At 43.4% G+C, this 14617-nt stretch overlaps 1 protein-coding gene across 5 annotated transcripts in view; it reads left to right on the top strand.

Annotated features, from left to right (window-relative positions):
• AKAP13 (A-kinase anchoring protein 13) overlaps positions 1 to 14617 on the top strand; it is a 339157-nt gene that overhangs the window by 87500 nt on the left and 237040 nt on the right. For all 5 annotated transcript variants that reach the window (XM_034783693.1, XM_034783692.1, XM_034783688.1 and 2 more), the window contains one exon: positions 8104 to 8146. In XM_034783693.1, coding sequence (XP_034639584.1) covers positions 8104 to 8146 — 43 coding nt within the window. The remainder of the gene's footprint in view (positions 1 to 8103; positions 8147 to 14617) is intronic.

Raw genomic sequence — 14617 nt, 5'->3', positions numbered from 1 at the left:
GAACAGGCCTTAGGAAGAAGTTCAAAGCACAGACAGTATCTTATTTTCTTTTAAAAAGCACAGTTAGCGCTAGTGAAAGATGTGGAATGCCAACTCTTGACAGTTGCATCTTTCCTCTCTCTGAAACAGCTATAGTCGGGGCAGTGCAAGCCTCTTTTCTCACACTCCCATGTAACGTGCTTCTGAAGGGATTTTGTTCTTCTTTGCCCACCCAGTTTCTGCTGGGATTGCCACTAGGGGAACCAGATAGATCAGTGCTGCCTTTTAGTTGTGGGGTTGCTTCTCTTCCAGGAACTAGATTGAGGCTGCAGACCAAATTGCAATATCGTCTACACCTGCATTGCAATTAAGTTATATAGCTATTCACAGTAATCAGTTTCACAACCTCCTCTCCAGTAAAACGTCACTGATGATGAAGTGTCTACAACAGCTGTCTGCTTTGTCTCTATGGCCTTGCCTCCACTAGCCTTTTTCCCTTCCAAATTTCCCAGTGTGGCTAGGTAGGAGCCCTGATCTGACAGTGTGCAGCACTGTCATCACAGTGACCTGCTCTGAACAGAGCTAGATAACACGGCGGTAAAAATAACAGTAGTTATGGCAGCCCAGCATACACCAGGGTGTCCACCATTTCTATAAATGACGATAGCGGAAGTGGGATATTTTAAGGGAAAAGGCACAGCCTACTTAGTATCAGATCATGTCACTGTTGTTTAATCAAATGACATGAGGTGCTGAGTGCAGGGCAAGTGCAATACCAAAAGACATGCTGCCCAAGCAGACCCCCCTCCGTTGCTTATGCTGCAGAAACTGTATTGTATAGTACATGCGGAGCTATCTACTAAGCCCCCAATTTGCCTCCTCCCCTGCTGCTCTGCCTACGTATCACTTCTGGACTAAAGAATTCTCACGTGTATCAGAATCAGTGCTACAGAGCTTCCTGTGTATGGCTGCCGTTCCTTTTGCATTGCAATGTGGAAGTGCTCCATCCTGTTAAAAGTTCCCTGTGGTAAACTCAGTTAAGCTGCCATCAGGTAAGTTAAGCTTTCAGGACAGACTCCTGGATAAGCAGGACTGGTGGCAAAATATGCTAGCTTGGCAAGGCTGTCACTGATCCAACATGCCCATCCCTGAGTATCACAAGACAAGAATTTTAGTTTTGAAGAGTAACCTATTTGTAACTGATCAGAGTTGGGCAGTCCACCCTGTGTGCTCACAGGGTTCTGTAAAGAATGCTTGTCTTCTAAAGTCGTCTGCATTCCTTGTCCGGGTTGACTGAGCTGCTGCGGAATGCTTGCAGGCAGTGCAAAATCCCAGGAATTCAAGAAATGTGTTGCTTTTAGCTTTTATTGGCGACACACAATAATGATAAGGCAGCCTTCAGGTTATAAAGGACTAGCACAAACACTAAACATATGTAGGCGATTTTGTGAAAACCCGAGAGAGCAATATTTCATTGCTGGAGAGAGCTTCCCATTTCTGCTTCGCTCTTTGCGGGGGCTCCCCCACCCCAAGTTTTCCTTGTATTGTAGCCAGGATCGTTCCTAGAAGCCAGTCAATGTCATTTAATTGTCTAGAGAGATCGTTATTGAGTATTGTCTGGCACTCATTGGCTTCGCCTCTTGCCTGCACAAGCTGAGTGGACTCCCTTCTTAACACTCCAACTCCTGCCTACCCAAGTGGGGACCAAGGAATTGATCTGTAGTGTATCCCAAGGCGCTGCAGACCACAGGCCAGTGCTGGCTTAGAGAGAGGGATTCTGTGATAGAAGCATGGTTGCTTAGGGGCTGTGTGAAAAACACCATTGCTCCCATTTGAAAGAGCCTTCATCTTGAAATTCCTGTTTTTGGGGCGGTAAAGGCATCTATGAAACATGCATGAGCAGAGGGAGAGGTTTTTCTCAGATACCTGGTACTTCTGTCAGTACCTCTCTAGCGCCCCCCACCTCCCAAGCACAAACACACACACCTGCTGCAAATCAACTAAAAAAAATCTGCTAGAGCAGTACCTGTGTTGCAGTAGTGCCGAGAGGCCCAGGAAGGAATGGAGCCCCAATGTGCTAGGTGATGTACTAGCATATAATAATAAAAACAGTCCCTGCCCCAGAATGCTTACACCCTGAGAGCTGATTTAAAGCCCATTGCAGTCAATGGAAGTGGTCATTGACTTCTGTAGGCTTTGGATCAGACCTTTACCTGCCAAGAGATGACAGGTGGCTGCTCTGAGAGAGGAGACTCAAATGACCGTGCGTAGTGTAATCAGGAACACACATTCTCTGCAGGTTTGTGTGCACAAACAAGAGAACTGGAACTCTGAAATCGAGGCATAACCTCATTCAGAGTAAAAACAACGAGGAGTCTCGTGGCACCTTAAAGACTAGCACATTTATTTGGGCATAAGCTTTTGTGGGTAAAAAAACCCACTTCTTCAGATGCATGGAGTGAACATTACAGATGCAGGCATTATTATACTGTGTATAATGTGTATATTAATGCCTGCATCTGTAATTTTTACTCCATGCATCTGAAGAAGTCGGGTTTTTTACCCACGAAAGCTTTTGCCCAAATAAATGTGCTAGTCTTTAAGGTGCCACAAGACTCCTCGTTGTTTTTGTGGATACAGACTAATACAGCTACCCCTCTGATATTTGACCTCATTCAGAGTGTGCATGCTTATGTACCTTTTGGATTCTGAAAGCATGAGAATGTATCCACCTTCAAACCACAGAAGTCAAACAATGATATAAGCAGGGTGACTGCAAATACCTCGGAGCCTGACGCACTTTACTGGGAGTTTCCAGCATGAAAGAGAAATCCTATTTTAAAATGGGAGGAGGAGTGGGAAAGCACTGATTAGGATTCCTTCCTCTCAGCAGAGTTCTTTCTGAGAAACTAAATAGCTCTTGAAAAATTAATAAAGAATAAATCAGATCTTCAGAAAAAGCCCTAGGAGAGTGAGAGTAAGGGTTTTACTTGTGTTGTCTTGCTCAGATCCAAAATCTGGTCACTTTTTAAATTCCTCATGGGGTATCCCTTGAATTGAGTAACTTTGTACTTTCGTATGCAATAACCCTGTAATGTAATGTTGCTGGTGTAGAATGGCTGCTGTGTGGTGGAATTTCAGGGGCAGGTGAAGTATTCTCTGCTAGTATATAGAACATTTTCAGCTTCCTTGTTAAGATAGACGCTATACAATGAGATGATTATGCAGGTTTTATCTTTAGTCTGAGTGTAAAATGTGATTGTTTGTGAACTCAGCTGATTAAATACTATAAAAGTACAAATTAGCCATTCTAGTTTACAATAAAGAAAAAGACGTTTTCCTGTATGGTGCAGAATATTTCTGCGGCAATGAAGGAACTGAATATTGAAGAAGAATCTAGTCTTAGGCAAAGATTTTGCTCCCTTCAAACACCCTGATTTGAGACAGAAGTGTGGTGTTTGATGTCATAATGTTTGCATCATCATGTCATTATGCAAATATCATTAAATTCTCAAGCCAGAGATTTCAGGATTTAATTCCAGGACACGGGAGAAGCCCATCAGAAATGGGCCTCTCTCATGAAAATCTGAATGATTAGTTGGCACTTCATGGGGGGAAGGTAGGTTGAAACAGTGGTCTATATCAAAATGAAAAACTGTTCGGTCTCAACCTAGTTTTCATGACACACAAGAAAAGGCACCCAGTTGGACAACACTCTGGGTGTCTGTTTAAGAGGCCCAGCTCCAGAATATCTGAGGAGAATTGGCAGAGAGAGATGTGTGATTCGAGCGGGGAATAGGACTGGAAGAGCAGGGGCTAGTGTAGATCAGGAGTGAGGTTTATTGACAGAGCTGTGTGCGGGAAGCTTGCTCTGCACCTCACAAAAGCATGCCACGCTCAAGCCAATGTTATTGGTCCCTCATTTTCACAAGTAATACAATGTCTTACAAGCTGAAAGGCGTGAAAAAGGCAAAACAAGTCTTTCGAACACAGCTATTTTGTAAAACTTTTATTGTGACTCGTGGAAGAGAATGTTGTGACTGAAACTGGACGTGATGTTATGACCAGTTTTAGAAGCTGTTATGAAATAAGGGTGTATATAACAAGATGTCAGGTACTAGGACCCTGCACAGAAATACAACGTGATTTTGGTGATTCCTCCTTGTCCAGGCATGTCTAAATAATTAGTCTTACCAAGGTGTACAAAAAGGTTTGACTGTAAGGCAAAAGGAATTAGAGGGTATCCTTCAGGGGAAAGAGTGTAGGAATTGCTAAGCTCTGGAGAAAGTTTAGGCTCAGGTTTATTTTGGTTTGCTGTTTAACAATGAAGGCAAACCCCAGGGAGGAGGTAGGTTTGGACCAGCTATTCAAAGTATGTGAGTTAGGTGCAGGTGGGCATTTTCACCCTGTTTACCGGGGGCCTTAAGTACTTAGAGATTTGCTCCCATCGCTACTGAAGGAAATAAGCACAATTGAAAAGTCCTATTAGAAGACTAAAGCTTTGCTCTCCTCTATCTGTGGATCTCAAAGCACGTTGCGGTTATTAATAAGTGAAGTCCTGTCCCCGCTGAAATGAATGTCAAAACTCCCACTGACTTCAGTGGGCCCAAAATTTAACCCAGAGATCTTTTCCCCAGGTCATACAGAATATCCATGGTGGAGCTGGGAACAGAAGCCAGTTTTCCTGACTTCCGTTCCCAAAACTTGAGCTGCAATGTCATCCTTCCCTTCTAGGTTGGTCCTGGGAGATTAGATGTACTGACAGTCACAATAATACCTATGATCCTAGGATGATGAATAGGTGCCAAGGCTTCAGCTTCCTTGGAAAGATTTGATGATGCAACAAATCACAAAACCAAACTGCAAGGGATTTATGAATTTACCAGGAGGGTGAAGTAAAAATCTATTCTTATCTCTAAGGCCACATTTGATTTCTGTTTCTCTGTTGTACGGTGCTTTATAAAAAAAGAGAACAAAATCTGCTTTAAATATCCTGTACCTGAATTCAGGCTCTGCCGGACTGAGATGTACATTCTCACCAGGTGCAGTTAGGATTCTAGTGTCTAGCTCCTGGAAACCTTTGAATACAGGCGTACTAGAATCCGCTTCTAATTTCTCCTCATAGCTCTTTTCAAGCAAAGTGAACATTTGGGAAGTTGAAAGAAAAGCTTGCACGCTTTTTGCCATTGGCTTTACATAGAGATGCTTCCCCGCCCCCCCATACCTATAGTACAGGGGTTCTGAAACTGGGGGTCGGGAACCCTCAGGGGGTCGTGAGGTTATTACATGGGGGGTGGGTTGCGAGCTGTCAGCCTCCACCCCTGACCCCACTTTGCCTCCAGAATTTATAATGGTGTTAAAAATATAAAAAGGTGTTTTTAATTTATTTTGGGGGTCACACCCAGAGGCTTGTTATGTGAAAGAGGTCACCTGTACAAAAGTTTGAGAACCACTGCTGCTCTAGTACAATTCTCCTAACACTAGATTGTTTTCTACAGAGGTGCTTTTTATTTTCACAACTCCAGAAGAAAAGGAAATGGAAGTTATGTTTAAAGAAATGCAGTTCTCTGTGGGGAAATCTATGGGACACAATCATGATAGGAAGGAGCGATATGGAAGATAGAGGGGGTTGGGTACTGAAATGGACTATGGGTACTGTGGTCCATGTTAGTAGTAATGGAAAGTCATTACCATCTCTTGACTCTTTGTTGGCCTATGGGAAATGAGGTGGTGGGTCTCAGAACAAGTACTAGTGGATAGAACAGAGGTGGGCAAACTACGGCCCGTGGGGCTGTCCTGCCCGGCCACTGAGCAGCCGGCCCCTCCCCCGCTGTCCTGCCTCCCCCGCAGCCTCAGCTCGCCGTGCCGACAGTGTGGCAGCGTGGCGGGCTCTGCGGCTCAGGGGCAGATTTACAAGTGAACACAGGGCGCCCTGGCACGGGCCCCCCAACAACAGGGGTACCCAGGGCTGGGCACTCGGGCAGCTCAGCACCAGTGCACCCCCCGCGCCGGGGAGGGGCTGCACTGCGGAGGCAGGGGAGAAGGTGGGTGGCGGGAACGCGGGCGGAGGACTGGGTGGCTGCGCAGCCAGCCGGAGAGAAGCGGCGCTTTGAAGGGGAAACTGCAGCTTCTCTCTGGCTGCGTGGCTGCCCCTGCTCCTCCTGAGTCCTCCGCCCATGTTCGCAAGGCCACATTCTGAAAGGGGGTGGGGGTGGGGGGATCCCAGGGGAGCGGTTAGGGGCAGGGGGTCACAGGAGGGGGCGGTCAGAGTACAAGGAGCAGGGGGGTTGGATGGGTCGGGGATTCTGAGGGGGGCAGTCAGGGGGCAGGAAGTGTGAGGGGGCGAGCAGGGGGCAGGAAGTTTTTTTTTTGGGGGGGGGGGGCACAGCCTTTCCTACCCGGCCCTCCATACCATTTCACAACCCCAATGTGGCCCTCCGGCCAAAAACTTTGCCCACCCCTGGGATAGAAGCTAAAGCTATCAACACGGTTTTCACTAACTGATACTTCGGTTGGCAGTGTAAGCATAGAAGCCAAGGATTGTGTGGGTGTAGAGCTTGAATTTCCTTCTCGCTTCTCAAGTAATAGATCTTTCTCAGTCAAGTTTGAGGCATGTCTTCAGAGGAGCTATGAAAAGAGGGCTTGCATTGCCAATGCGCATGTTGCACCTGCCCTTTGGGTACACAAGAGACTTTAATCTCTTGGCAAATTAAGGGCAATCCCTTATATTTCAGGAGTGCTAAATTGACCCAAAAGCATTTAAATATCCAAATTCTCTTTTGTTACATATTAAAATTAACAGAATGTTAGTTTAAAGGCTCTAGAAAGCAGCGTGATTGTCACAGCACAGAATTAAAACTGCACCTACCTCCAACAGCGGCTAAATGATTCAAAAAACTTTTTCATCTATGTGTGGTTTACCCTCTAAGGATTCCCAGACTGGAATAGGAAACGATTGGGACAAGGACTGATGTTTCCTGGCTAGGCTATCACTGAAGAAATGCTTGGGCACTGTATATTGCTTTCTCTGAAGAACATTCCTGAATTTCATAAAGAATGATTTTTCAGTGTACTGCATTTTCTTGGAATGTTTCCTGAAAGACACCACTCCAGCAAGCCCAGGGACCAGATTCCTTTGGAAGATACATTTGCCAGACTAATGGATTTCACCACTTCATTCTGGAACGAGCCATCAGTACTGTAATTGTGACTTGAGGGAGAACAGCTACAATAAATAAAACAGTTTTGTGCTAAAAGGGGGGGGGGGAATTATTGGCAATGTATAATGGAATAATAATAATTATTAACATGCAGCATGCAGAGACTTTTAGGGCATTCTGCACCATTGCAGAGAACTCAGCAAATTCATGAAGATTAATAAAGGACCTATAAAGGACCCAACAAAAAAAAATAGAAGGGGGCAAATATCAGTGGGTTGTCAGATGTGTGGCAGGGTTACAACACTAAAGAACACATTCGGAAACAGGTGGTTTTTAAGATGTGTTTGGGGAATGAAGAGAGGTGAACTGACATGAAGGTACAGGGGAGTGAGTTCCATCTCCACTAACTATTATCAATGCGGGAGATAGCTGCTGGCTCTTCTGTCCCTGACTGGGAGGAGTCCTGGCACTGCCTTCCCTGCACTCTGGCCAAAGCAGCTGGTTGGGTGTAAAGGGAAGGAATAAACTTCTGCCTGAAATGGGTGAAGTAACCTCCCCTTCGCTAAGAGCAAAATGGGACCACTGCTCTGCTTTTAGGTTGGTGCAGTTACTTGCCACTCCTCATTCAGGACAGGTTGTAAGGTCTAGCCCGAAATGGGCAGTGCCATGTGTGACACAAAGGATATCAACTATCTATTCCCTTTGGGCCAGACTCTGCCACCCTTCCTCAGTGCTGCCCAGTATGAGCAAAGATGGAAGAATTTGGTTCTTGTATTATTTAGATCAGCTGGACCCATAAGGTAAAGTAGTGTGAAACTATAGTTAGAGAGAAATTTTTCTCAAGCTGTGGCCTTGTGTGGATTTGTATATTCTTTATTTAGGATTCTGCAGCTTACCAAAAAAAGAGTTAATTTTAGAGAGGATAAATGAATGTTTTTAACACCTCTTTTCTCTTCCATTCCAGTGTTCGGGTCATGAAACTTAATCCACAGCAAGCTCCGTTATATGTGAGTAGGCCAACATTTAAAATATTTGTTTTATCTTTTTTTGTGTCACAAATTGTACCTATTTGATGCGGTTTTGTTCTGTCCCAGGGATCTTGGTTATCTTGTTTTATCCTTTGCTCCCCAAATAAATCAAATTAAAGATCTAGTACTGCAGTAAAAAGGAAGCTTTTTAGCTAATCCGGTTAATTCCTTTTAAGTAGAAAGTTTAAGGGTCTCACTTGTGGAATGCTGTAATGCATAACACTGTTCTGCACCATGCATAAGCTTAAAAGCATGGAAATATCCCCTTCCTTTTTGGAGAACATTTCTGGGTGAACGTAAGTGCTGTTGGAACTCAGGGAGTATTGAGAGGTCTTGCAAGTCAGTTTGTGTGCGAAACAAGAAACCTTAATGTTCACCCAAGGGTATCATTTTTTGTCAGACTTTTGATAGGACAGAAATGGAGCTGGGTCATCATCAGGAAATGGCAGGAGAGCTCTCTAAGGTTTCTTTAGTACGGTATGTTTTAAATCAGTCTCTCTAGAAGCTGGTGACATGGATGACCAAGATAATAAAGAACAGGATAGCTTTTTCTTCTGAATAGAAGCCCTGTTGCAGCATGATAGGAACTGCCAAACAAGAGCTAGACACACATGTATTTAAATTGTTCAAATATGTTTTGGAATCAGTGGCAGGCGGCTTAACTGTTTTACTGTATATAGCACCACAGATGTGCATCATGTTAGTGGTTTGCCTGTGGAATCCTTGTATTGTTCAAAATGTATTCCCTGTTTGGAAGGAAACATAAATGTACTGTGCCAGTTTTAAAAATAAGGCTACGTCTTCACTACTCGCCTGAATCGGCGGGTAGAAATCCATTTTGGAGATATCCTATCTCTTAGAACTGGAAGGGACCTTGAAAGGTCATCAAGTCCAGCCCCCTGCCTTCACTAGCAGGACCAAGTACTGATTTTGCCCCAGATCCCTAAGTGGCCCCCTCAAGGATTGAACTCACAACCCTGGGTTTAGCAGGCCAACGCTCAAACCACTGAGCTATCCCTCCCCTTTCTCGGGGATCGAATTATCGCGTCTCATCGGGACGCGACAATTGATCCCCAAATCGACGCTTGCACTCCACCAGCGCAGGTAGGATTAAGCGCCGTCGACGGGGGAGCCGCGGCGGTCGATTTGCCGCCGTCCTCATGGCGGGGTAAGTCGGCTCGGATATGTTGAATTCAGCTACGCTATTCGCATAGCTGAATTTGCATATCTTAAATCAACCCCTCCCCCCTGTAGTGAAGATGTAGCCTAAGTAACCACTGTCCTACTCTAGGTAAGCTACTTTTCTCTTCCTAGGGACCTTTGCCATGTGCACTGAACAATTAGCAATGCATATTTTATAAGGCTCCTCTCACCAGCTTTTCCAATCTGGAAACCGCTTAAATAGACTTCAACCTGTTGTTTCAAAACAGAGAGTCCATAATGTTATTTTGTAGATTGTCTACTTTATTAATGACCTTATCCTTCTCTCCTGATAAAATAATAGAATATTAGGGTTGGAAGGGAAAGAGTCTTCTGATGACACAACGTCTGATCCTGTTCCTATTGAAGTCAATGGGACTTCAACCACAGCAGAATTACCTTCAAATATCTTCTCCATGCTAAGCTGTTTTGGAAAATCTGTCACTTGCTACTTCTGGGTACAGCTTCACCGACACCTTCTATTGGTAGCAATGTTGGGCGTTCGAGTGTCAGCAGGCCACTGGCAGCAGTAATGTTTTAGCCTCCATGTTGTCTATGCTTACTCTGAGCAGAGTTAGCCAAGATGGTGGGTGAAACTCTAGTGGTCAGTCTACATTTATAGTCTCACCATTGCTACCATTGATAGAGCTCCACTTGTTCTAGTGGAAGAAAAGTGCTTGTGCAGACAGCTGTAGAAGTAAGAGCTAAGTGGGCAGGTGTGGTGGGGAGTTTTTTGTGAAGCACTGGGTGTTTGACATAGTGGACTATACTGGCCTTTAATCTCTTGTCATTTTTAATTCTGCACCTTTGTTCTGTCAATGGCTTAATTTTTTACTCCCAGACTGCCACCTTCTCTTTCACATAGCAGCACTAGACTGTGATTCTCCTCTGAAAAGTGACTGTAAAAATAGTTTATTGAAATCCACAGCTGCATTGTGTACAGTTTTTAACATAAAAGTTGGTAAATCACAAGCAGATTATAGCCACGTCAATTTAGAAGAAACTTTGTTTTAAAGTTAGGAACCACCAGAGAGCGATTACAAGAAATTGCAGGTTATGTACATATATTTGATGTAAACACCAGACAGAATTAAATTTTAGTGTGTAACTTTATGAATTTCCTGTTCTTGAGTGCTTGATTTCTCAGTCCTAATGCTGCACTCAAGCTAAGTTTATTTTCCCCCCTATCATTTTGATTGTTTTGCATTTTATAGATAATAAATTCATGTATTGGACATATTTACAAGGTCTCTTTTTCCATGTGTGGAGGCAGGAAGGATTAAATGGAAGTTTAGTTTAGCACAGTGATGAACAAAATGATGATAATACTGGCATACTGTATAGTTTTTCTTTGTGTATGTTGATATGAGCATGACATGACTGTTACTGCTCTGGTGATTCCCCCCACCCTCCTCAGTAGCTATAAAAGTTAATCTGCTTCTACTGAAATCAAGAGACCGTTTCAGTAGATGCAAACAATCCAGGAAAATAAATATGTTTGCTTTCAATTTATGGACTGCTAGTTTTTTGGATCAGTTTCATGTTCCACCTACCACTAATTGACAACTGATATCTCTCCATCGGTTGAGTGGATTGTTCCATGTGAGAGGAAGAGAAAAAAGATTAATACCAAAAACAGATCAACCACTTTCTGATTTTTGCTCAAAAGAGAGAGACAGAATAATTTCCAGGACCAGTCAGCAGCGGGCATTACTATCAAACAGCACTAAAAGTTCTTGGAATTTGTGTTCTTTTTCAGATTGACATTTATTAGACATCCCATACATAGGCTTGGTTGGGGGCTGCATATTTCTGAAAGCTAAGAATTGCATTCAAAACAAGTCATTCATTTGTTAATAAGGAATATGCCATCTACAAAGCAAATTATTGGAAATGAACGTAGTGATTATCTGGAGGGAGCCACATACACCAGTGATTGCTTCCAGGAAAAGTTTTTTGTTTTGGTGTGATTTTTAGGAGGTCTTTCTGGTGTGGCCTTTTTTTGACTAAGAAAATAAAGTTTTAAATATGAGTAGCAGTTGCTATTTCTCTAGCAACTTTTATCCTGAAAGCGGGGAAGGGGTGTGTGTAAGTAAAAATATCTTTAGGGATCCATTCTCCATACACCAAACTGCTTCTTTTTTTGACAACTACTCTACACCAACAGCATTGTCCTGCCACTTTTAGAGGGAGAAAGTGAAAAATAACATCTTCAGTTGAACTTCAAGGTCTAGTTAGAGAGGCAGAATGCAATTTGCCCTGAGACAACTAGGTTAATGCTCTTATAATTGTGAAAAGTGTTGTGGGAACCTAAGAGGTTACATGTGCTCAGGACTTAGATTTCGTATATAATAGAAAAAAGGGTATTTCCAATAAAACGATATCCATACTGGGTAATTGATTCATTACACTGACTTGGAGGGAAAGAGAGCCACCTAATGAATCACCACTACTACTTCCTAAATCACCTGGATTTTCATTCTCCAGTTCCATAAGAGCGGACCCATCCTGTCTGCTTAGTTTGTGAGATCTGGTGAAGTCACAGCCTGAGATGATATGGCTACAGGCCTTTGAGAGAGCTTATTTGAAGACCAAAGGAGAGACGCTCAAATCCATTTTTAAAATTAAATGTCAGCATTCCATTTCAGCATTCTCTGGTGAGTGAGAATTAAAGCCAAGAACTGTAAACGGCAGGTGTGATGCAACTGCTCTGGAAAAAAAATAATCAGCAGGTAGCGATGAAGTCAGTCTATTCTTTTAGCATCTGTGTGAAAGTGGGCTCACACTTCGTGCTGAAAACAACTGGCCCTTGTTTTATTTGGCTCCCCTGTGACAATTGTATCTCTCCTTTAATCTCTGAGTAAGTTACCTACACTTTATAACAATACTTTTTAATGTGTTCTTTCTTAGCTCCTTGATTTGGCTCAGCTCCCAGTGTACACAGTGATTCAGTCACAAGGCCTTGCAACTGATGTCAGAAGAGGCAGGGCAGTCAAGTGTTCCTCAATATAGCACAGTGAAACATCAGCAGAGTGTGATATAATTAATGCCAATATTTAATCAGGCTCCAGGTCAAGCAACTATCACCTCAGTGTAACTGTCAACACTTAGTTACTTGATAAAAGGTGGTATTCTATTTTAAAGTCTAGTGTGTTGTTATAGCATGAATTTAAGGCAAATAAGTTTAAACCCACTTTTCCCCTCCCTAATGTGGGAGGTGCTGTTATATCAGCTGCAGTCTTATTGATAACAAGTAACTCTGAGTTGGGAAGTCCTTGACAAGGATTATCTATATCCCCATAACAGATGAATTGCCACTACTAACCTGGGGCTTTCAAAAACTTATGATATGAACCCCACTTTAACACAGAGATGATCTTGTGCACTATAATCAAGTTGTTGGGTGCAATAGTGCCGGTCAGAGAATGCACTTTATATCTTGGCCACAGTCCTGTGACGTAGGTCACGGTTACAAAAGGTTTATGTCACATGACTGGGATTGGTATCCAGAGCCTCCTGTGTATACTGCTATAATGGACCTCTTCCCCTCCAATTTGCAATTGTAAGGACCATCTCTCATCTTGTTCACAATTCCACAATCTTTTTGGGACCTCTACAGCAATTACATGGAAAATGGCATTAGGAGAACATTCAGTGTGCCCTATTGGCCTTCTAGTGCATTGTAGAAGCAGGATATAGGAAAGAGGAACCAAAGCTACGTGACTGGACAATTCTCCATGGACCACCATAGTTATCCAGTTATCTACCTCACCTCATCATAGGGGAGCTCCTATGTTAAAGCAAAGGCACAGAATTAAATCTAGAAAAGGCCTTTAACTCCTCACCATTATCAAACATTTTATTAATGAAGGGAGGGATATGATCACAACCAGACTGTTTTCTGAAGGTCTTACAGTGAAATCTCTCATCTTAACTATGTCATAGACTTTTTTTTTTCACTCAGAAAACTTGCAACTAGACCTAGAATATCGGGAGATTATTGCCAGTATTGCATTTGGGGACTTTGAACTGGAATAGCCAGTTCTATTGCAGATGAGGGTTGAGATGCATTGGTAGCGCAAGGTTAGTCTCTCAGGGCTGGTCTCCGCTACAGGGAGATCAAGGCTGCTGCAATCGATGAAGCGGGGATTGATTTAGCGGGTCTAGTGAAGACCCGCTAAATCGATGGCAGAATGGTCTCCAGTTAACCCCAGTACTCCAGCTCTGAAAAGAGTAAGAGAAGTTGACTGGACAGCATCTCCCATCAACGCAGCACCATGAAGACACTGGGGTAAGTCGACCTAAGCTATGTCGATTCCAGCTACATTATTCACAGAGCTGGAGTAGTGTAACTTAGGTTGACTTGCCCCTGTAGTGAAGACAAGCCTCAGTTTCCTTAGCACTTAGACTTTTTTAAAGTGATCTTTGATTTCTGATTGAGTTAAAGAAGCATCTTTGTCTATAAGTGAAATTCAGTTTTAGTCAATTCTTTGGGCTGAATGGAATTGCTACCAATTTAAACAACTAGAAAGGAAATATGAACAAGTTTTATATAGGCAGTATTTTGCTTTTTTATGGTTCATAGAATCATAGAATATCAAGGTTGGAAGGGACCTCAAGAGGTCATCTAGTCTAACCCCCTGCTCAAAGCAGGACCAATTCTCAACTAAATCATCCCAGCCAGGGCTTTGTCAAGCCGGGCCTTAAAAACCTCCAAGAAAGGAGATTCCACCACCTCCCTAGGTAATGCATTCCAGTGCTTGACCATCCTGCTAGTGAAATAGTGTTTCCTAATATCCAACCTAGACCTCCCCTACTGCAACTTGAGACCATTGCTCTTTGTTCTGTCATCTGCCACCACTGAGAACAGCCTAGCTCCATCCTCTTTGGAACCCCCCCCCCTCAGGTAGTTGAAAGCAGCTATCAGATTCCCCCTCATTCTTCTCTTCTGGAGACTAAACAATCCCAGTTCCCTCAGCCTCTCCTCATAAGTCATGTGCTCCAGACCCCTAATCATTTTTGTTGCCCTCCGCTGGACTCTTTCCAATTTTTCCACATCCTCCTTGAAGTGTGGGGCCCAAAACTGGACACAGTACTCCAGATGAGGCCGCACCAATGTCGAATAAAGGGGAATGATCACGTTTCTCGATCTGCTGGCAATGCCCCTACTTATACAGCCCAAAATGCCGTTAGCCTTCTTGGCAACAAGAGCACACTGTTGACTCATATCCAGCTTCTCGTCCACTGTGA

The sequence above is a fragment of the Trachemys scripta genome, chromosome 10 (assembly GCF_013100865.1).
Source record: "Trachemys scripta elegans isolate TJP31775 chromosome 10, CAS_Tse_1.0, whole genome shotgun sequence".
NCBI classification, from domain to species: Eukaryota; Metazoa; Chordata; order Testudines; family Emydidae; genus Trachemys; species Trachemys scripta.
This window is presented reverse-complemented; position numbering and strand designations above follow the sequence as displayed.